Raw genomic sequence first — 22,143 nt, 5'->3', positions numbered from 1 at the left:
TGATCGGAAGAAATCGACGATGACCCATATACACGATCTTCCTACAGTGCTTGAGGTACGTGTTGTCGGTTTCTTCTAAACAATGGGTGCATGCCCTATAACCCTTATTCGAATGTCCGGAGAGGTTGTTTAGTGCTGGCCAATCGTTGGTGGTTACGAAAAGCAATGCACGAAGGTTAAAATGTTCCTCTACGTGCGCATCCCACATATGAACACCCTCCTTTTTTCACAATAATAGAAGATTCTCAATCAGTGGTTTTAGATACACATTTATATCATTACCAGGTTGCTTCGGGCCGGGGATAAGCACCGGCATCATAAAGAATTTCCGCTTCATACACAACTAAGGAGGAAGGTTGTATATACAGAGTGTCACATGCCAGGTACTATGGCCACTGCTCTGCTCACTGAAAGGATTCATGCCATCCGTACTTAAGCAGAACCTTATATTCCTCGCAACATTTGCAAATGTTGGGAATGTTCTGTCCACATTTCTCCACTGCGACCCATCAGCGGGGTGTCTCAACATATTGTCTTGCTTACGTTCTTCTTTGTGTGCCATCGCATCAATTTAGCATTCGTTTTGTTCATGAACAAACATTTCAGACGTGGTATTAGAGGAAAATACCACATCACCTTGGCATGCACCCTCTTCTTGACACGCATCCCCTCAACGTCGCCTGGATCATCTCGAGGGATCTTATACCGGCATGCATTGCATACAGAGCATAAATCCAAATTTTCATACTCACTTCGATATAGGATGCAGTCATTAGGACAAGCATGTATCTTCTGTGCCTCTAATCCTAAAGGTCAAACAACATTTTTTGCCTCGTATGTTGTCTCCGGCAAGGTGTTACCCTCAGGGAGTAAGTTTTTTATAAGTTTCAGCAACTCCTCAAATCCCTTGTCAGACAAACCATTTGATGCCTTCTATTACAACAATTCCAATGTGGTACCCAACTTCTTTTGGCCTTGTTTGCAATCTGGGTACAACAATGTTCTGTAGTCCTCCAATATACGCTTCAGATCTCTCGATTCTTTTTCTGTTTTGCAAACTTTCTCAGATTCGCGCAGCATCTGACCCAGATCATCTTCTATATCGTGTCTTCAGCATCATCCTCAGGCTGACCCATTGCAGTGTCATAAAAAAAGGCACCGTAATTGCCTGCAAAGTCAGGAATCCTGTCCTCTTCTTCTTTATTATTATCCAGCATTATTCCTCTTTCTCCATGCTTGGTCCAAACATAATAGTTTGGCATGAAACCACTACTGAACAAGTGACTATGAATGGTTCTTGATGATGAGTAATCCTTCTCATTCTTGCAGTTTTTGCATGGACAGCGAACAAAATCACCGTACTTGTGGTTCTCAGCAACTTTTATGAATTCATGCACACCATCGATGAACTCCATTGAACGCCGGTCCGTCATGTACATCCATTGCCGACTCATCTGGGTTCACATTTCATTTATTAACATCAAACGAGTGTCAACATAAACCATTTTTAAATAAACATTGGAAGTAATAATAATAAATTGAATGAATCAATGATTGATTACGAAACAAATTAAATTGGAGTGTCATCAACATTATATACTATAAAAATATATATTATGCATGCCTAATATAAAAATATAATAATCCAAATTCTAATTATATATAAATAAATAGTTATCTTATGCCTAATAATTTATATAACGATAATATAATACCATAAACTAAATCGGGTCTAAAATACATCTACAAATATTTATCATGTGTATAAACTAAATCAAATACTAACTACATCTACAAAATTAATTTTCTAAAATATTGATAACAATATTACTAACTTTTAAAAAAAAATTGAAAAAATTCGCCCCCTCCCCTCACTCAGCTGCCATAAACAGTGAGTTCACGTCAGCTTGGAGGGAGGGAAGGGGCGGGATATTTATAGTGGGGGCACAAAGGCACCGGTTGGTGCTCTCCAACCGGTGTCCTTTGTGATGGGCACCTGGCGGCACCGGGTCATGGCAAAACCCAATGCCATTATCCGCTCCCTAGGCACGGGTTGGTGCCACCAACCGGTACCTATTCCTCCTTATTCTTTTGGTACCGGTTGGTGGCACTAACCGGTGCCTATATGGGGATTTTGGTACCGGGTAATGTTTTAACCCGGTACCAAACCCCTTATCTTTGAGCGCCGCTGGCCAAAGGTACCAGCTGCTGTTGCAGCCGGTACTAATGCGCCAGCTGGCATTAGTACCGGCTGCAACAGCAGCTGGTACCTTTGGCCCGTTGTTTAGTAGTGAGAGCATCATCTGGAAGAGACGCTGAATTGCCGCACGCCCAGACTCCTGAACAGGAGCTCCCGAACTCGCCGCTGGCACTAGAGCAGAACACTAGCGGGGCGAGGAAGAGCTGGAGCATTATTCCGCCGCGCCGCCGCCGCCACCGCCTCACCGACGGTGCTAGACAACACACACCATAGACGAGCATCGTCCCCCCGCAAAACGTAGCTCCGCCGGCAATCGCTAATGGCGAGCAAACCCTAGACCTACGAAGACACGAATGTAGACTATATCTATATACATCCGCACGACAATTTCTAGATCCACCTCTATCTCCAGTGCCTATCCGACTACGACGGATCTAGAAAAACATATTAGGAGGTTTTTTTTCACTTCATCTTCTATATAACTACTCCTTTCAACCTTTCATGGCTGCAAATTTATAGGAGACGCTTAGGAGGGACTCTATTAGGGGTGGCAATGGGTACCCGACGGGTTTTACCCGATAAGAAGGCGGGTATGGAATGATTTTTCTACCCGTGGGTACATTATTGGACAAAATCCTATACCCATCGGGTTTGGCGGGTACGGGTGCGGATTTATACTACCCATACCCGCCTACCCGTGGGTAAGAAATACCCGCATGAAAAACAAATGAGCCTAAGTATCTAACTCATTTTAGCCCATATGACCTATGAATTTAGCTCAAATCCAATTAAACCCTCCTAGTATATATATTGTTGAACCCTCTCTAACTCATGTTAACCCATATGAACCATTAACTTGTTGAAATGAAGCTTGTAATGATTTATTTTTCATGTGAATATCTAATATTTACATGTAATACTCGGGTATGATTTCGGGCGTGGGTTACCAGACGGGTAAAAATTACCCGCGCGGGTATGGGTATGGAATCATTTTCTTACCCGTATGCGGGTACGGGTAACCCGACGGGTAAAATTTAATCATAACAGGTACGGGTATGGGTGGCCACTACCCGGGGTATATACCCGTTGCCATCCCTTGACTCTATACTACGACCGCTGGAGAGGAAGGGGATAGAAGGAATCGCCGCAAAAAACGACAGTGTCCTCCTTTTCGCCCTTTGCAACTGTAGCAGGAGAAAGGGACGGAAGGAACGGGAGATTACAATTCACATTGCGACTTGAGGTCCGGGTCCGCTTGTATTGAGGAAGAATAAGGTGTTCTCAGTTCATACATGATTCATCGGGTCTATTCGAATTGAAATACTGGCCGCGCTGGATTTGTGCGTGCTACATTTCCCAACGGTGTGCGTACTTTTCTTAAATACCCATCCTTTATTTTTCGCATATTTTGGAACATTCAGTTATTGATTTCTTTTTTGAATTTGAGTCCAACTTCTTTTATTTTTGGCACGGGCGCACGGGCCGATTCGTAGCCAAACGTAACTAGTCCGGCCCGGGTGGCCCAACCCCGATCCAACAAGGTTGCCTGTAGCCTGTCCGAACGCCGGATAATGAAGGGAAGGGATAAGCTGGGCAACGGCCGCTTCTCATCCATCCCCCCGCACTTCACCCGCCTGCGCCTCCTCCCTCTCCGGGGCGTCCTCCAACTCCAAAATGGCGGCCACCGCCACCATGGCCATGGCCACTATCTCCCCCACCACCCCCATACCGACCGCACCCTTCCCATCGCTCCCCCTCGGCTTCCGCCTCCTCCCCCAACCGCTCCTCCTCTCCGCCTCCCGGCGCCTCCTCCTCGTCCCCGTCCCCAGGGCCTCATCCTGGGACGAATCCGCCCCCGAGGAGGAAGGCGAGGCGGAGGAGTCCGAGCAATCCTCCGCCGCCGGGGACGAGGAGGACGAGGACGAGGACGAGGACGAGAAGCCGCGGCCGGAGCCGGTGTCCTCGGCCGAGTTCCAGTTCGCGGCGCCCCCCGAGGGCTACGTGGAGCCCGCGGCGTTCGACGAGCTCCCGCCGGAGTCCCCCGAGGACGTGGCCGCGGCGTACGAGTCGCTCTACGGGCCTGCGTTCAGCGGCGAGACCGTGCTGGGGAACAACGTCTTCGAGGTCAAGGTGGTCGACCCCATCGACATGGACCGGGAGCAGCGCCCCAACGACGACTTCAGCGAGCGCGTCGTGCAGGTCAACCGCGTCACCAAGGTCGTCAAGGGAGGGAGGCAGCTCTCCTACCGCGCCATCGTCGTCGTGGGCGACATGAAGGGGCACGTCGGGGTCGGCGTGGGCAAGGCCAAGGAGGTCACCGAGGCCATCACCAAGGCTGCCATGAACGGCCGCCGCAATCTTGTCACAGTGCCGCTCACCAAGTACTCCACCTTCCCGCACAGGTCAGTCACATTGCTAGCTGTCCAGCATTACTTAAGCAGCTAAGCTTCACTTTGTCCCTGAATTTCCAACTCCTTGTTCCTGACACTGATAGTTTGAACATTGTGTATTCGATGATAATTATGCTTACCAATTTATAGAAATCAAGCTGGTTTCACCTGTAGAAACATGCTCTAATTTGCACAACAACTGGATACAATAGGTTGCTCCTAACTATTGTAGGCCTATTCTTAAATCAATGCGGTTGTTTGAAGTCTAATGAGGATTAGAGAAATTGTCCTGATATTCATATTTTATTTAATATAGACAATGATTTGTCATTGTGATGTATCTGTTGTTTCATCAAGTTGGATGGTAAATTCACCTGTGAACTTTCCTTCAAAATTTTGTATTTATCAAGTTGCTAGAAACTCCATTCAACGCATATACTGTAGCTGTGTCTCCTTTCTTGTGGTCTGAATGTTCTTTGTGTGGATAAGCTATATAGAATGTCTTCTTTAGTCACTCGTTTCGGATTAGCATCCCTGCATGTTATGTGGCTTCATGAAGTTTACTTGCAAACTATGGAATATTAGTAGCTTTTGTAGGTGGTCATTGGAAACATGGCTGAAAAGGATATACAGTTGCCACTTAAAAGGCAACCGTTTGTATGTAGTTTAATTGCACATAAAATTTATTAAAGATGAAGCTACAGGTTGTGTGTAAGATAATAGTGACCTTTAACTCCCTTGCTAGGAAATGTGTCTACATCTTTCTATTTCAAATTTATTGCACTGCTTTGATCTTTTGTGCTGGTAACATTAATTCGGGTCAGCTATAATTTTCCTTTTGCAATTCTCTGAAGAAGTTTCCTGAAATGTAAAAATTTGTAAGCATTGGCTGTATTTTTTTTTTTGCAAGATAGCACTGCATTATATTTGCTTTAGCTATTTCTAAGCAGTGGCTGTAACCGTTTGTCTATTGTTTTTGTCAAAAGTTAAACATGAAAATTTATCTTGGAAAGATAACTCTGGATCTCTTGTAGATGATAAAATATTAGCCCCATTTCAGAAAGTAATGGGAGTTCTATTTCAAATTACTTCGGCATTTTGACGTTATCTAAAATCGTTTGTTGTTGCTGCCTGGTCCATATTTTTCAAGTTGCTGTGCAAAAACATTTATATAATCTAGATACTACTGGGAAAATGAAATAATGGCAAATGGATTCATTATTCAATGCTTGCAACTTCATTTAGGAAGAATCAGCTAGCCAAACGCCAAAATATCTGGTCTATCAGAAGAGATTGTTGCATGCCATTTTAATGCCACATGGACCCTTAGAAGCATGTTCATAAGACCAGTTAGCGTTTACAATTCCATCTATGAAAAAGAAATTGGTGTTTGCAACCTATAGCTCCCCATCTAAAATACTGTGTTCTGGTTAGGGTTAGCGACATAAACTATTTATAAACATTAGAGCTTGGAAGTCTGGAAGTACTTCTTTACTATTTGTTACTCTTGTGCATATGAATTGGCTGATTGTGGTTTCCCTTTTTCAGCCACATTACCCCTTGAGCACATTGGTAAACCAGCTGGGCTAATGCGAACTATCAGCGACATGAATAATTTATATAGCCGTCTGCTGAAAAGATAGCATGCAGCATGTTTGGCATCCTTTCTATGACAGCTGGGATTTATATAACTGCAATTCTCGTGTTACTGCAATTCTGAACATTTGCGTGCACTTGTCTCTTCCTGCAACATGGACAGAGCTGATGCGGACTTTGGAGCAGCCAGAGTTATGTTGAGGCCTGCTTGCCCTGGATCTGGTGTCATTGCTGGTGGGGCTGTGAGGGTCGTGCTGGAGATGGCTGGGGTTGAAAATGCTCTGGGGAAGCAGCTGCGGAGCAAGAACCCCCTGAACAACGCGAGAGCTACCATCAAGGCGACGCAGATGATGAGGCAGTTTAAAGACGTCTCAGAGGAGCGTGGGATCCCAATGGAGGAGCTATGGAAATGACAGAAACACTTTCAAACTAACCCCCCCCCCCCCCCCTTGTAGCATTCTTTCTCCTTTTTGCTGTATTTTTCTTGAGTTCATTTTCTGATGTATCTATGGGATAGGATAATCCCGCCTCACGATTTCGCTTCGCAAATCTCTTCTGGAATCAGTGAGTTGTACCAACATTTACACGCAAGCTTGGGAGATGAAAACGAATCCATGGTAATCTATATATATGCAGATTCTTTCCATCTGTACACCGCGAGGACCGGAAGAGATTTGAACCAAAGAATAAACAGATTCAGCAGCACGAATGCGTGCGTCTGTACATCTGGTCTACTCCTATCTAGCTTCGCACGCGACGCCGACCATCTGCTGGAACCGGCCGGCGCCGCAGGGGATCCTGAGCATGCCTCGCTGGCCGTACCCGAACTGCTGCGCGGCCATCTCCAGAACGGCCGCCATGCACGGCTCCCCGAGCATCTCGACGCGCACCATGATCCGCCGCTCCTCGCCGTCTCCCTCGTCGTCGCCGACGAGCACCATGGGCACGTAGCCTCTCGGGACCCTCCCGCCGTCGCCGGGCAGCAAGGCGAGGACCTGCCGCGACGGACTCGGGCTCCCCTTCACCGATCCCCGAACCGACGCCATCGCTGGTGCTCGTGGATCGGAGCTTTGCAGGGTAGAAGTAGAATGCCTCGGTGTGATCGATGAATTGATCAGCTGGACACTTGCTGCCGATGCTTTGGTTTTCCGATGAGTGGAAGGCGTGAGTGCAGACGCTGCGTGGAGGTGGGTTATATATGCATCGCTTTGACAGGCGGAGCGGATCGGAGGACCATGGAACGGAAGCACCTTTGGTCCTACGCGAACGGGGAGAACGTGTGATGGCTGGTGCGATGTGGACACACACGTGTGGAAAGGGTCACCGGAACTGGTCTGCTTTGGTTGGACTTAGCTGTGGGCCTGCCGCCGTAGTCAGTCGGTACGCCGCTCGGTCAAAGTACTGCCGAGTAACTCGAATGGCAAGCCAATGATTAGCATTTTATATCTTCGTTCTTTTGCGGAAATTTTCTATCAGGGTGACATGAATACAAAAGCAAATCTTGGACGTCAGTAGTTTTCAAACGATTAGTTTGAACTAAATGGATTCCAAAGGGATTTTGGAGAGTAATTTAACTATTTGCCATCTTTACGGATTGCACTTGCTTGTTTGCCATCCATAAAATAGAACCGAATTTTGGACGAGCAGGCGCAACTAATAAAGATAACAAATAGTTAAATTACCCGATTTTGGACGGAAGACTTTTATCCTTTCCTACTGCTTGGAGCGTGCCTGAACCTTAAGAGAGACCTTAAGGATTGGAATATAAAGAGATAGCTTTGGATAGGAGCGCTTGGAGACTAGCTATCAATGTGACTGAACCTTGAACTTATTTTTTTCGGGTTTCATCTCTAGTCTATCCCAACTTGTTTGGGAAAAAAGACTATGTTGTTGTACTGCTTGGAGCGTGCCTTGGCCTCGTAGTCGATGACAGCCTCTTCTCGTCAACCCATCCCATTCCTCATGGTGCGGGGGAACCTCCACCCAGTCGCCCCGAAGAAATGCTCCGCGCGTGGGTCTGGCGCTGCGGTTCCAGTCCCTGTTCAGCTCGTTTGGTGGCGTATTTCCTGATGGGATGGAGGAGAGGAGGGTAGGCGGAGGGGACCGTGGTACCGCCGCAAAGGTAGGCGAACCAGTGAGGTAAATTCTCCGCAGCCTTATGCTCGATCTCTTTTGCTTCACGGTCGATCCCTACGTGGGCGACATACATATATTACATTTGCGATCAGATGGTGTTGTATCTCGTAAGCTACCTGTAGATTTCATTACCTAGAATAACATGCGTAGCTGAAGAAATAGTCGCTCGACTTTTGCATCTAGGATTTCATCAAATTCGTGCGTGAGTTCTCCTATTTTTATCTGGTTAGAGTAGCTCCTGATTTTGCAACACATAGTCGAGGGAATAGCAGTATCTATACATGCTTTGTTTTTTATTTTGAGGAAATTTCGAGGAAACTTGGAGCGCAGTGGACATGATTGCTGCTTTAGTGCAGGTGGATGGACCAAGAGTAATAATCCTCAAATATTATCAAAATAACAAATATATGTAATTATTCTTTTATCACTTGAATGATTGTTACACAAGTTCCGTTCTTTTCCATACGCGCACAATTTCAAATGTATGCTGGAAAATGTTTACCTCTTTTGGAAGTTCAATTTTTCAACTGATAGAGAGTAAAGGATAATCAATACAATAGGGAAAGCAGTGATAGCTACAGCTACCATGCTCAACCTGTCTTGATGAAACCCAAAATAGTCATTCAAGAAAACAGCAATAGTTTTGGTTTCTCCAAATACTTTGACTTCTTTATTTATGTTTCCATACTGGGAGGTCAATAGCGAATTGAGTATCCAAGATGTAGGGGTAAGGTAATAGAGCCAGATCCACCACTTTGGGAATTGCTGTAAAGAAATATTTAACTGAATGTTAATGCCTTCCTCATACAGAACATAAAGTAACACCTGACTGAGAAAAAAATGTTTTCATCTATAAATTCAAGTAGTTTTTTTTCATATTTGGTGTATAATCTTCACGTGAAATGAATTAGAAAAAATAGTTTACAAAGGATAATATCTGTCTTCTGCTGGGGATACATTTGAGCATTGCAAAAGATAATCACTCAGATGTATCTTACATTCATTCTGATTTTCTTAGTGTATATTAGTTGCTGCTAAATTATTACTGAATGTGTTGATGTTTCCTGAATACAATATTATTGGTAGGCTAGAACTTTCAAAGTTACTACAACTCCTTAGTAAATTAGGAAGGATGTGTTAAAAGGTATAGCAATCATTGACCTTGTAGAACTCAATTAGAATATTCACAAGATATGATTAACTTTTAACATTGTGAATGTCTGCTCAGAGCAATAGTTATAGAGTGGTATCATACATGTTTCTTGTTGGGACATCTAATTTGAATTCAAGATTGATGTTTACATGCCAAATGTTGGAGAATTGGTACTATGAATATCATATTTTATTACAATGATAAACCACTAATTCAAAGTGCTACTAATTGTGTGTTAGGTTGGCAAATGCATTTCCTATAATCATGATACTAGTGGAGTATAACTTCTTCAGTATGTTTCATCGCTCCATTCACATAGTTAAGCTTAAATAATTTTGATAACTAATTTTTTCCTAGCTATCTAGATTAGCAATATTAAGATGATGTCAATAGGTTTACAATAAAAATATTGCTATATATTATCTTGGGGCACAAAAACATTTTATTTTGGACATTAACGATATCTCTAAAATTCAAGTTTCACTATTGTAATATATTTGTATTAATACATATGCATGCACTTTTGTAGACAAATATGCACATAAGATTTGACATGTACAGATTGGAGGTAATAATTGCTCTATATAAACTGCAGGACCATGTGAGTTTGAAATAGGGTTTGCATGTCTAGAAGATCTCTTCTAGGATCATTAGAATCACAACAAATGCATGTTCCACTTGATATGTAGTATGTCCATCTTAGCTTTATGTGAGAACATAGTTATCAAACTTGCACTTCTATGATCATATTTCCCTAAATGTTTAAATTTTAAAAATATAAGCTATATTATCACATTTGTAATAAGCAGAGATCCAGACTTACAGGTGCAGGTAAAATAAATCCTGAAAATAGTGTCTGTAGTGTGTTGAAAAATGATCCCAATATGGTGGCTACTTGCACATTTGGGGTTACTGAAACAAGCAGCAATCCAACATAAAGGAAGGAAAGAATTGAGCAAAAGGTAGTGTAGAGGAACCATAGGAGTTTGTATGCTGTCCAATAATAGCCAATTGTTGGGTAGACGATGATTGTATAGAGTAATGCTTGGATAAAGGCATAGGGAATCTCTATTACAGCCTGTAGAAGGTAAAGAAATTTGATTAGTTCTTGCATGATAGAGTTTTCTATGCTTAGAAATGTGTGGTCATTATTCGACTTCTGACCTGTGCAAATGAATATGCCCAGGAAGAGTACATTCCTGCAAATTTCTCACGATACATTACAATGCGCTCCATTGTACTAAATGGTATAATTGACTGGTCATTGTAAACGCCAAGTTGTATAACCCCCAGATACATTGCACCAAGAACATTGAATAGATCCTGCTCATTATTTCTTGAACGGAACAAGGAGACATTAACAGTTAGCCTATTGAATCTGTGACATACCTTTATGATCTGTTAATCATATTCAAAATTGCTCAACAGCATAGGACCATGGTCGTATCCCCTATTATGTAAAAACTGAAAAAACGAAAGTGGGATGTGGACTTACAATATCTTTGCATGCCTCCAGTACAATACTATGAAGGTCAATGCTATCACTAATGTCATCACCATACGATTCAGATTATATTGAGGGCTTCTCCAGTAGGTTATATTCTGTTTCCATAAGCAAGCTTTAAATTGCCTCCATCGATTCTGTGGGAAACGATAGGAGAAACATAGGTTTTCTGAATTCGGTAGTGGGTTACTTAGTTGCTCAACAAGCTCTTGCCTATCCCTGCATGGAAAAATATTATTATCCTTTTTGTAAGTTCACATGAGATATTTTGTTGATATAATCTTTTACAGTATCTAGGTTATTTTAGGCATATATTTGTTCCTTGTTGATTATCAAATGCGATCATACCTGTGCAGTGGCGATTCTTTGTAGGCACTTGCGAAGTCTATGCCGAGTTGAAACTCCATGGATACTGATGTTACATCCATTATCCAAGTAGCAGGGTTGCGATTTCTCTCTATTTTGGGGACACCGGAAATTTTCTATTGGCACAAGGAAGTAGACCACTCCATTAATTCCTTCTGTTACCGGGAATTGAACCTCACTCAGTTGGTGTTATGTGTGTATGTTTAATTTGCACACCCCCACCATCCAGTTTAAGGCCTCTTCACAAATTTGGGTATGTATTTTCATAATTATTAGTTTGACCGACTTTCCATAGTAATATGATGTGCAAGGACACATTCGGATATAACACGTGTTGTCATGAATCACGGTTTGTCTAAAAACACTAGCACGACACTACTATCCACAAATGCACATTTGCGACAAAAATTACCATGCTATTAATTACATATCACTACGCCCCAATGACATACTGATATAAAACATTTAGTTATCAATTTTAACATGCAAAATGCAGGGCTGGAAGCACAAAAATTGCTATAGTTCTGCTTTTCTTGTGAGCTGTGAGCCAAGTTACATAGTGAATACAAACGACTTCAAATATGCCAAATTTGTAGGATTACTGTTATGTGAAATGAAAAGCCACCGGAAACTGGTGTCATTGTTGTTGTTGTCTGGGTACCCATTTTTGTCCATTTTTTCAAAAACCACTTAGAAAAGTTTTTTTATATGCAATTGCATATAATCAAGAATCCTGGAGTCACTCTGCAAATCCGTTATTTTATTTGAATTGGAAAAAGATAAAAATGAAGGATAGTTAAGAATCAACACACTACAAGGAATCATTTGGAGAAATATTAACCTCAAAGTACTCAATCACTTTGCAAGATTGCTCTCCTATTGGGCCACTGTAGATTATTTTCCCGCCATTTTTCATTAATATAAGCTGCACAAAAATATTTAAACAATTCAATAAGGAAAATTTTTTCTAGCAGCCATGTAAAGAAAAATCTTCTTGTAGTGGAAATAGAAATTGGAAATAAGCACTACCAAGCATTTCTCTTTACATGCATTTTGATGCTTTAAGAAATGAGAAAATAAGATTGAGAAGTTGACACATTATTTTATCTATACCACTTATATTTCTTTTATGACTGTTGTTTTTTTGACCATTTTCGTTTCAGTGTTGCGATGTTGCCATGAACATTTTCCGTGCATGTGCAAGTTTAATCAGCTGCCTATTAGCTTATACAATCAAGTTTAACTAGTCCAGAAGTCAATTGTCTGCTATATAATTTCTTATGTAGCTAAATGTTATCATTTTCCTGCACGTGTGACATATTCACTAACACTCTATGCATTGCCTTTCATGATGTAAGGTTGAGCTTATGAAAAGAAGTATTGCATGATAATCAATGTAGTTTATTAAAGTAGTCCATTTGAGATTTGGCAATATGGAACGATGCAACTGATAAGTGCAAGATGATATACAATTTGTAAGAATTTGTTTGTACAAAATCGATAAACTTAGAAAAATATTATTTACTCTACAACATTGTAATAAAGCTTTATTTTTTTTAATTGCATAAACCTCTTTGTTTGTACAAAATCGATGAACTTAGAAAAATAGTATTCACTCTACAACATTGTAATAAAGCTTTATTTTTGTTTAATTGCATAAACCTCTTCAGTAGTTGCATACAGCTTAAGCATTGACCGGTAGGGTGCGCATAACACTTACCATTTTCTAAAACATTGAATTGAATAAATGGAGATGAGGTGAAGTCGTCGCTAAATAAACCATGGTGCATGGCTCAAGTGACTAACAAATTTTCTCTAGATTATATGGTAAATTTTAGCTTATTTGGTAGCTAAAAATAAATGTATCTTGGTGCTAATGCACCAGGGAAACTAAATGTGGCATTGCCCCTGGAGACAATATATGCTATATGAAAGGTGAAGTGTTCCTTTGAAAAACTAGATATCGATAGTTCCTGATATTATCATGAGGGCTCATTTTTTCTTATACAAATTATTAGCTGTAAATTGGATTGATGTAGATCATTTGAAAGTTTGGAATATTTTGCAAAAAGTAAAATACCTCGTCAAATGCCTCAAAAATTTCAGTGCTAGGCTGATGGATTGTACATACAACTGTCCTTCCTGTTTCAGAAATATTTTTCACCGCACGTATGACAATGGCTGCTGATCTAGCATCTAATCCTGTTGTTGGTTCATCCATTAATATGACTGATGGGTTTGAAACTAGTTCGATTGCAACTGTTAACCTTTTCCTCTGCTCCAAGGATAATCCATTTATTCCTGGCCTCCCGACTAAAGCGTCTTTTATGTCATCTAACTCAACAATTTTGAGTACTTCATCCACAAATTCCTGCATGTTACATGCAAAATGAAAAGAATGTAAATTACTCATGAAACCTTCTGTTATTTTCCACTCCCCTATCTATACGGCAATATCAAATTGCATTGTTATCAAAAGCTTTAATATGTTGTGTGATGTTCTAGGGGACGTACGTATCTTGTTTTTTCATCAACCTGTGCAGGCAAGCGAAGCCAAGCTGAATAAGCTACAGATTCTTCAACTGTAAGCTGTGGAGAATGTATGTCAACTTGCTCACAATAACCTAATATTCTGACAAATGTTTCTTGCACCTTGGTATGCCCGCCTATTCTTATGTCTCCTTCAGTATAACCTCCAGTTTTCCTTCCTGCCAATACATCTAGTAGAGTTGTCTTCCCAGCTCCACTAACACCCATTAATGCAGAAAGAACACCAGGACGGAATGCACCGGTGACACTGTTTAATAGTTGAATTCTTTTTTCTAAGTGGCCATGTTTCAGCATTCCCTACAACAAGGGTACAATTTTTATACTCCTTCAAGTAAAAAGTAGGCAAGCACTAAAGAAACAATGGAACATTTGAAGGTGAGTCTTTCCAAATTTACCGATGGTGTGTCAACATAGTAGTTGAGATTGCGGAACGTAAGTGCAAGTTGCATAGTAGGCATAGCCAGCTTTGCTGCAAGAAGATGAAATTGTAGGTGATTACGTATTAGAATGGATTTTGGTTTTGAGAGAAAACTCTACTAGTCTCATATTTTTGTTGAGAAGTTTTTGCATATTTTTATTGTACTATGGTATCTTAGTAATATCAATGTAGTCATTTCAGTAGACTCTCGCCTACTATGCTATTGAGGAGGGAGGAGAAGCAGGATGGTGGTTGATGGGATTACCTTCTTGGGTCATGTTTGCATGATTAGTGGATTCTTTTTGGATATTGATCTCTTCTTCCTGCACTTTAGCAAAGAACTTCCTAGGAATGCTTCCATGATACGCTTCTATAGCTGAAACAAGTAGAAGCATGATTTCTTTTTAAAACAAATAAAAATTATGGCGGTATCCTTTACACTTTCTGTAGTGAACTTACGCCTTCTATAAGCTAGTGCTAGTCCAAAAGCTATGTAAAACAAAATGATGAATCCAATAAGGGCTCCAACAGATATCCAATAAAAGTGCCAACTGTAGTAGAGGCCATGGTTAATCAAAATTTGGTTCCCTATTGTTTTATTTTGCATAGTTTCCTGAAAAAAAAATAATGAGAATGTTGAATGCTTGGTAGCAGCAAATTCATCACATTTTTTTATCTGAGAAGATATTTCACCATTTGCCATCTTGGTGCAAGGAATTCATTTAAGGCTGTGCTGATTTCTGCATAGGTCAATGGAGACATCCAAAATCCCCAGCTTAACCATCCTGGCATAGAGGCTGGGACACAACGGTAGCATATAAAATAAGTGCTAAATGATATATATGCTTTGTAAATATACTTTTCAATGATGATATTTGTCTTACGTTTGGGAAGAATGAAGCCTCCAAACGCTAGGAAGAATGTTAGGGATACAAATGTGTAGAAGAAACATATAATATGTGTTTGGAAATGAGCAGCAATAAATCGGTACAATGATGTTAATGATTGATGGAGAAGAGAAAATATCAGAAACTGGCAGAAGAACCTGGCAGTGGCTTGAAAGAAAGAGTTTTGCAGTTAGTCAAATTCCAAATTAGTTCATATGAATGCAAATTTGAGATTTTTTTTTCATAAAGATTTACCTGGAAGTTGTAGATGTGTAACCAATACCATAATAAGTGATGCATATCCATACAAATGAGTCTAGTAAGGAGATAGGGACCTTCATGATCGATGCAGGTATTGCATATGCCCACGAAGGATAAAAATGATAGTTTTTTTGCTTATAGAAACTTGGCAGTCTAGCAATCTGCATGCTCATCTCTGGTATGCCATTTAGAATAATGATAATGATGGAATAATATAATGCTCCCATGTAGTAATTAGCATGTGTTAAATCTGTTGTCATATGACTTCGAAAGAATACAAACATTGTAATGATTGCAATAGTGGAGAGCTGCATAAATGAGTAAAATTAGTTTATATTCATGTAATTGAACAAAGAGACTATGGCTATTGCATTTTGTACAAATAACTTTTGTGATTAGTATAACCTGCATAGTTTTGAATGCATAAACAGACATACTCCTTTTGATCAAGAGTGCTTCCCTTGCTCCACATGCTTTGAACAGTTCTAATTTTGGTAGTGAATACTTATTGAATGATAAAGATTTCTTGCCCAACTCGTTTTTCTGAGGTATAGAGGGCTTTTCTAATTTTCTCCGTTTCTGATATCTTCTAAACATGCTCGATAATTGATGAGAAGAAATGTATCTGTAAGATTCATCTGTACCAGACCAGTACTGCCTTTGGTCCTTTATGGACAATACCTAAGGATTCACAAATTAGGGAAAATATATCATAAACCTTTGAATATATTGTTTTATCTTTTCATATGATTTTTATGATTTATAATTTGATACCTCTTGGAGAAAGTCCGCCATCCCTTTTCTCTCTGGGCATCTGAAGCCACATTCCTCAAAAAAAATGTGAGCTTCGTTTCGAGGGCCATGATAGATAATCTTTCCTTCTGCCATTAGGATTAGGTCATCAAATAGATCAAATACCTCAGGTGTTGGTTGAAGAAGTGAAATAAGCATGGTGCATTCATTGATGTTTGCTAGTTGTTGAAAGCACTTGATTATTTGGAAAGTAGTAGAGCTATCCAAACCATTGGATATTTCATCCATGAAAAAAGCTTTTACTGGTCCAACGATCATCTCCGCTGGTTTAGACAGGTGAAATAATATTAAGTGAATGTTTTGCAAACATGCAAAATCTTTGCGTGGCAATCTTATAGAAGAGATAATATTAAGTCATAATTAATAGTTTATATTGGCTAACCATATTTGCTTTAACTACCTGTTGTTAGTCTTTTCTTCTGACCCCCTGATATTCCTCTTCTCATTGCATCCCCAACCATAGTGTCTGCACATATGTCTAGCCCCATGATCTATAAAAAAATAATTAGTATTATGAGCTTTTCTTTAAAGCTTAAGCATACAATTGTTCTTCCTTGAGCACTATTTCAGCAACGTACTCCTAAACTTGTAAGTTTCAGTGATACGTACTTTCAAAATGTAGCCTGTTTGTAGGCTTTTCTCTGAAGTTGCAACTGCGGTCGCCTACATGATGCAAATTAGTTTTTGAATTTTTTGAGACATAATTTCAAAACTAAAGAATAGAATAGGGATTGTTTTAATCATAACTACATATATAAGACATAGATTTTTCCTTTTCACCAACATTGGCACTGCCCTGTTTCTTTCATGACATGTGTACGTGTTCTCAGTAAAACAGATAAGATGTTGTTCGCTATTTTCTAAAAGGAGACTCTTATATTACCTTCATGTACAGATTGATGTCATGATCGGGTATTATCCCGGCCACCTTCTCCCTTTTGCTCACTTCCTCAAGTATTTCTTTGGACAAACAAAAACATAATATTGTTATTACTTTGGAACTTGTTTTGTATAATGATAAATATTTGTGCAGAAGGAATTACCAGCTCTACTTCCAACACCTTGGCACTTGACGGAGAAGTCTAAAGTTTCCCTTACTGTTATATCAGGTATGTGCAAATCATATTGGCTAATATAAGCAGCTGTTTTCTCAGGTATAAATTCATCAAGTTGGTAACCGTCGTAAGAAATATTCCCTGTAACCTAGAGACAGTTTCCATCTTATCATTTAGAACACGCAGGAGAGCTGCACATCAGTATATTAAGAACAAAAATAGGGGTGAACCCCAAGTGATACAGTTAGGGGCCTGTATCATGCCCACACATAGGACACCTGTAGAAAAATACTCTAAAAAAAAACATAAACAAGGGTGAGACTTGACCAACAACCTTACGCATCGGGTGTTCCTAGGCTTAGGGTTTAGGGTAAACTTTTCATGAAATTTTCAGTTTTTGACCTATGTTGTAAATATTAAAGCAAGATTTTGTGAAATAACACTAAAGAATGACATCTTGTCAAATAAAACAGTTCTAGCTATGGCAAATTTGTTTTATGTATATGACATGATATGTACATTCTTTCATCTTTACTTGATATTTGTTTTATTAGCTTCACGATGAACTAAAGATGTATGCAAAGTATCATTGTTAAAGTAAAAAATCACTAAGTAATCTATATATTTGTCTGCCCAATAAATTCTGACCTTTGGTTGCTTCAACGACATGATAAACTCCAAGATGATGCAAAATGTCTCGTATAATCATAAACAACTATACTCTTATGCTGATTAGTGGGTTGCTTGTATAAGCATTTTTAGTTGCAAGCTACTTTAAATCATTTACATTAACACAATTTTCCATTACCGTCTAAACTTGTGTTGGTAAAGTGCCTAAGGCATTATACTATTGTCTATTATGGCCATACGGGGTGGATCCATTTAATGGGCTTCAACAAGATGGGTCGGCAGTTGTCATGCGAAATTTGAAGATTCATTAATCAGTTATATTAGTGTTAAAGAAGGGGAGCAACAGGGATATTAATAGAATAAAATAGTATCTTTTTAGGACACTAACTTTAAAATCTAAATATCATCTAATGGCGATATAAGTACTGCCAGCAAAACTTATTTGTTTCGGTTACTAATTTTTTATGAGAAAGGGTGGTCTTCTTATTACCTAAAGGCCCTATTTGTTTTAGACTTTTAGCTTGTAGATTGTGAAAAGTTGCTTTCAGATTGTAACAATATGAGGAGAGTTGATTTGGTAATAAGTTGGCCTGGGGATTTTGACAACCCGGAGTGAGAGGCTACTTGTTTGCGTTAGGAATGAGCAACTCTATTGCAATGCCACAAAGGGGCAAATAAGGTGCTGCACAAATGTGCATAAAGCACCCTACAAGTGAGAAAATACATAGGGATGTATATACATCTAACACCCCCTCAAACTCATGGTGGGTCTACAACACTGAGTTTGGAAAGAAAATAACTATGCTGCACCTTTTTTTGAGCCTTCATGAAGAAGTCCACAAACTAAAACTCGAAGGCACATACTGAAGAGCCACAATCTGATCATGCACCTGCGATCTCATTTAAGAAGCATCAACACCGATGTGCTTGGTGAGTTCATGCTTCATAGGATCCCAAGCAATACTGATCACACCTGTACTATCAGAGGAGAGGAGTTGGTGTGGAAGCCATCAAACCGAAATCCTCAAGTAGCTCCACTGGAGCTAGGTGATCTCAGTTGTCACTCCTACCGGTGGGCCTGTGCCGGCGGCGGGGGCGGAGGGCGCCGGTGGCCGTGGGCGGTGGGGGAGGCCGGCGGGTGGCGGGCGGAGCGATGCGGCGGCGAGTCGCCGCCGGCCGCAGGCTGCGGTGGTGGTCGGCGGTGGGGCCGGGGCGGGACGGGGCGGATGGGGTGGTGGTGTAGGAGGAAGAAATCTGAAGGAAGGAGGAGGAAGAAGAACAGTAGAGGTCCACTATTCGCTGGCGACGCGCGAGCATCCACTAGCGGCCCCCGAATTTGGATGCTAGCTAAATTGTTGATATCTATTGTACTTCCTAAATAAATTTGTTCTATAATTATTATTTAACTTTCTTGATCATGAAATTTTTCAGAAGGAGCATAAAGAATTTGAGAAAAAATGACACATTTTTCTTGTTGAATTAGAAGCACTATTTGTACCTTCAGAGATTTATCGAGTTGACCAGCAAGAGCTCGCAACAGTGTGCTTTTCCCACATCCTGGAGGTCCCAGTAGTAGAGTCAATCTGCAAGCATATTAAAGTGACACTGCAAGCTTCATATCTATCATGATAGGCGTTCTCTGAATATTCTACTTTCCAATGCCTAGTGTGGTGCTAAGAGCAACAACAATGTTTAAGGACCACCGTGGACCCAGCAAAACCAGTCCTCAAGTATTGCACGCCACAATGTCAATAGCTAGATATGGGACCCACCTATTAGTAAAAGAATCAGCCATCTCTCAACTGTCTGCTTTCTTCTTCACTGGCTAATTCCCTTTGGGTTGTGCGAACAGCAACAAACACACAACAAACACGGAGAGAATCGACCAAAAGCAAATTCACTCTGTTCCCTTGGCTGTGATTGGTAGATGGTGCTGATTTATTATGAGTGAAAAGTACTGGTGGCTGGTGTGGATTTGACGTGAGAGAAAAACACTGCCAACTCAGCTGGCCAGCACATCAAACAATTTACAAAAAGATGGAATTCTTGGTGTTGACATACCTGCAGGGTTTGATGATTCCGCTCACACCTTCTAGAATATTTATCTTTACTTTATCTGACTTTACCCCGAATAACATGATGGGACCCTATGAATTATAAGCAAGTCTAGTAAGCATAATTGTTATCTTCTAAATAGGGCCCCAATTCGTTCATGTAAATGTGATTAATTTCAAAAACTTTATGTGTACAAAGTTATCTATTTTTCACTTGCAACTTGGCAAATCTTAAGACTAGATGATCCATATACATAATCATAGGGTTTACAAACTGATGAAAAAAATTGAGTAAATTGGATGAGTCTTGATTACAGAAACTTGTGATGAAAGGGTTAATTTCTGCCACATGATTTCTACCCATTATCTAGAAAAGTAATATGACCATAAAGATAAAAACAAAAAAAAATGGGAAATCACAATACACAAACCCCACAACATCTCAAGTTGTTATGGTTTAACACCTACAACCTTTATAAGCTCTCATATTCCCTCCCGATACTGATCTTGACTAGCCTTTTGATGTGTCTCTAGGTGCTCCAATATTACTTGAGTATGCTGTAATTAACGTGGACAATAGCAGTGTTGTAATGGTCTTCTCTTCTTTGTGTCACACACCATTGCATCATTTGTCAAAATATTCATCCTGATTCCTGAACTGGAAATGTAATGGCGTGGTTTGAATTAAAGGGCGTTCAATCCATAGTGAAGCACCTAGACTCAGAATGGAGGCTAGATGAAAGCCATGTTGGATGGTCAACTTTTCTGGGGGATATGAGGATACCCATAGGCTGCACGCTAAGATATGCTTAAGAGTGTGGTTTTACTATTTCACCCAACTTTTCTAGGGGATATGCATACACATATGGTAGCTTGCAGTGTGGTTTTACTATTTCCCCCAACTGAAAAATATGTCGTAAGGTACCATGTTAAATTGTTGTCTACAAATTCCAAATTCCATTTTATTCTGGTCCATATATAGAGTAAATCATCTAACCTTGTGGATCTATTTGGAGTATCAGAAGGTTTGAAAAGGTGCATGTTTGTAGATGTTACATTTCCAATTGACGCGGTGAAATAATATAGTCTTGAAGACTCAGTGCTTACTAATACATAGAATTTTTCTTGTACAATATCTCAACATCACTTTCATGACTTCAATTTTTTTTATCACTCCTTGGTCAACTGTTCCGCGAAAGTTGAAAGAAAATACTATTTTCTTAAATAGAAAGTGTTTGCTGCGTTTTTGTTGATATTGAGCCAAATTTTTATTGCTTGAAGCAAGCAGTTACTACCTTTGTACTACCCATCATGATTTTCCCAGTGATCGTATCAAGTCATCATCAGAAATACAGAATTGACTTACTGAGAGAAAACCCTTGATGCTGTTCCATAGGGTTGGCAGGTGACTCCCGCCGGAGTATCTGCTCTCTGCTTCCACACACAGATTTTCATAGGTCACCTCTATTGTTGGCAGCTTCACACCAACCCTGTCAATATGAATTACAACGCATGCAAAAAACCATTAATTAATATAACTAGATTTATGCTACCACTAACAGCAAAGAGAGCCTGCCTTTCAATTCTTTGCTTCTGTCGCTGCAGGAAATGGAGGTTGTCATCCTCGACGCGCTTGAGAAGATTGTCGAAGAACTCTCGCCTCTTGAGAGCGCCCACCTTGCCGCCATCGAGCAGTAACATGTCCTCGCCTGCTGCTTCTTGGCGGGCATCTGCTGGAGCTCCGTTCCTGTAATCCCCTGCCGCCATTTCCAGCTCCATCTCCTTGGAGTTGGGGACGTGCTCATTGGCAGCCAAAGCTGAAGTTGGAAGCTGGGAGGACGACAGACTCGTCTCACTTCCAGGAAACTCCATCTCGAGGTTGATCACTTCCTCACTCTTTTCTATCGCCTCTCGAGGCCCTGGATCCGTCCTAGTGGAACTGTGGAAGCATCATGCAGTTCTCCGAAGAGACGCTGGGACTAGCTTTGCATCACGTCCCTTTATAGGGCTTGCATTGGCATACTTAAATAAAACTAGGATCAAAGTAGTATCTGACTTGTTGAGTCAGACGAATTGTTTAGCTTTCAAATAGAGTGGACTTGAATGTTACGGCAGGGTAGCCTAGCCTCA

General features: G+C 40.5%; 2 protein-coding genes and 1 long non-coding RNA gene across 3 annotated transcripts; 2 read left to right on the top strand and 1 right to left on the bottom strand.

Moving 5' to 3' along the window:
- Positions 1 to 3,783: 3,783 nt before the first annotated feature.
- On the top strand, positions 3,784 to 6,832 carry LOC120690166 (30S ribosomal protein S5, chloroplastic-like). Its single transcript, XM_039972714.1, has 2 exons — positions 3,784 to 4,602; positions 6,350 to 6,832. The coding sequence occupies exons 1-2, from the start codon at positions 3,875 to 3,877 to the stop codon at positions 6,597 to 6,599; spliced, it is 978 nt and encodes a 325-aa protein (XP_039828648.1). The 5' UTR covers positions 3,784 to 3,874; the 3' UTR covers positions 6,600 to 6,832.
- Positions 6,680 to 7,352, bottom strand: LOC120690167 (auxin-responsive protein SAUR40-like). The gene has a single exon (XM_039972715.1). It carries the CDS (start codon positions 7,230 to 7,232, stop codon positions 6,924 to 6,926), a length of 309 nt encoding a protein of 102 aa, XP_039828649.1. The 5' UTR covers positions 7,233 to 7,352; the 3' UTR covers positions 6,680 to 6,923.
- Positions 7,353 to 8,085: 733 nt separating this feature from the next.
- LOC120691919 lies at positions 8,086 to 22,127 on the top strand. Its single transcript, XR_005682405.1, has 2 exons — positions 8,086 to 17,383; positions 21,619 to 22,127. It is a non-coding gene; the product is annotated as an uncharacterized LOC120691919 (long non-coding RNA).
- Positions 22,128 to 22,143: the final 16 nt, after the last annotated feature.

Source organism: Panicum virgatum, chromosome 9N (genome assembly GCF_016808335.1).
Source record: "Panicum virgatum strain AP13 chromosome 9N, P.virgatum_v5, whole genome shotgun sequence".
Lineage (NCBI taxonomy): Eukaryota > Viridiplantae > Streptophyta > Magnoliopsida > Poales > Poaceae > Panicum > Panicum virgatum.
This window is presented reverse-complemented; position numbering and strand designations above follow the sequence as displayed.

Coding starts and splice junctions, on each gene's coding strand:
- LOC120690166 (XM_039972714.1), top strand. CDS start 3,875: ATGGCGGCCACCGCCACCATGGCCATGGCCACTATCTCCCCCACCACC. Junction 4,603..6,349: donor TACTCCACCTTCCCGCACAG/GTCAGTCACATT, acceptor CAACATGGACAG/AGCTGATGCGGACTTTGGAG.
- LOC120690167 (XM_039972715.1), bottom strand. CDS start 7,232: ATGGCGTCGGTTCGGGGATCGGTGAAGGGGAGCCCGAGTCCGTCGCGG.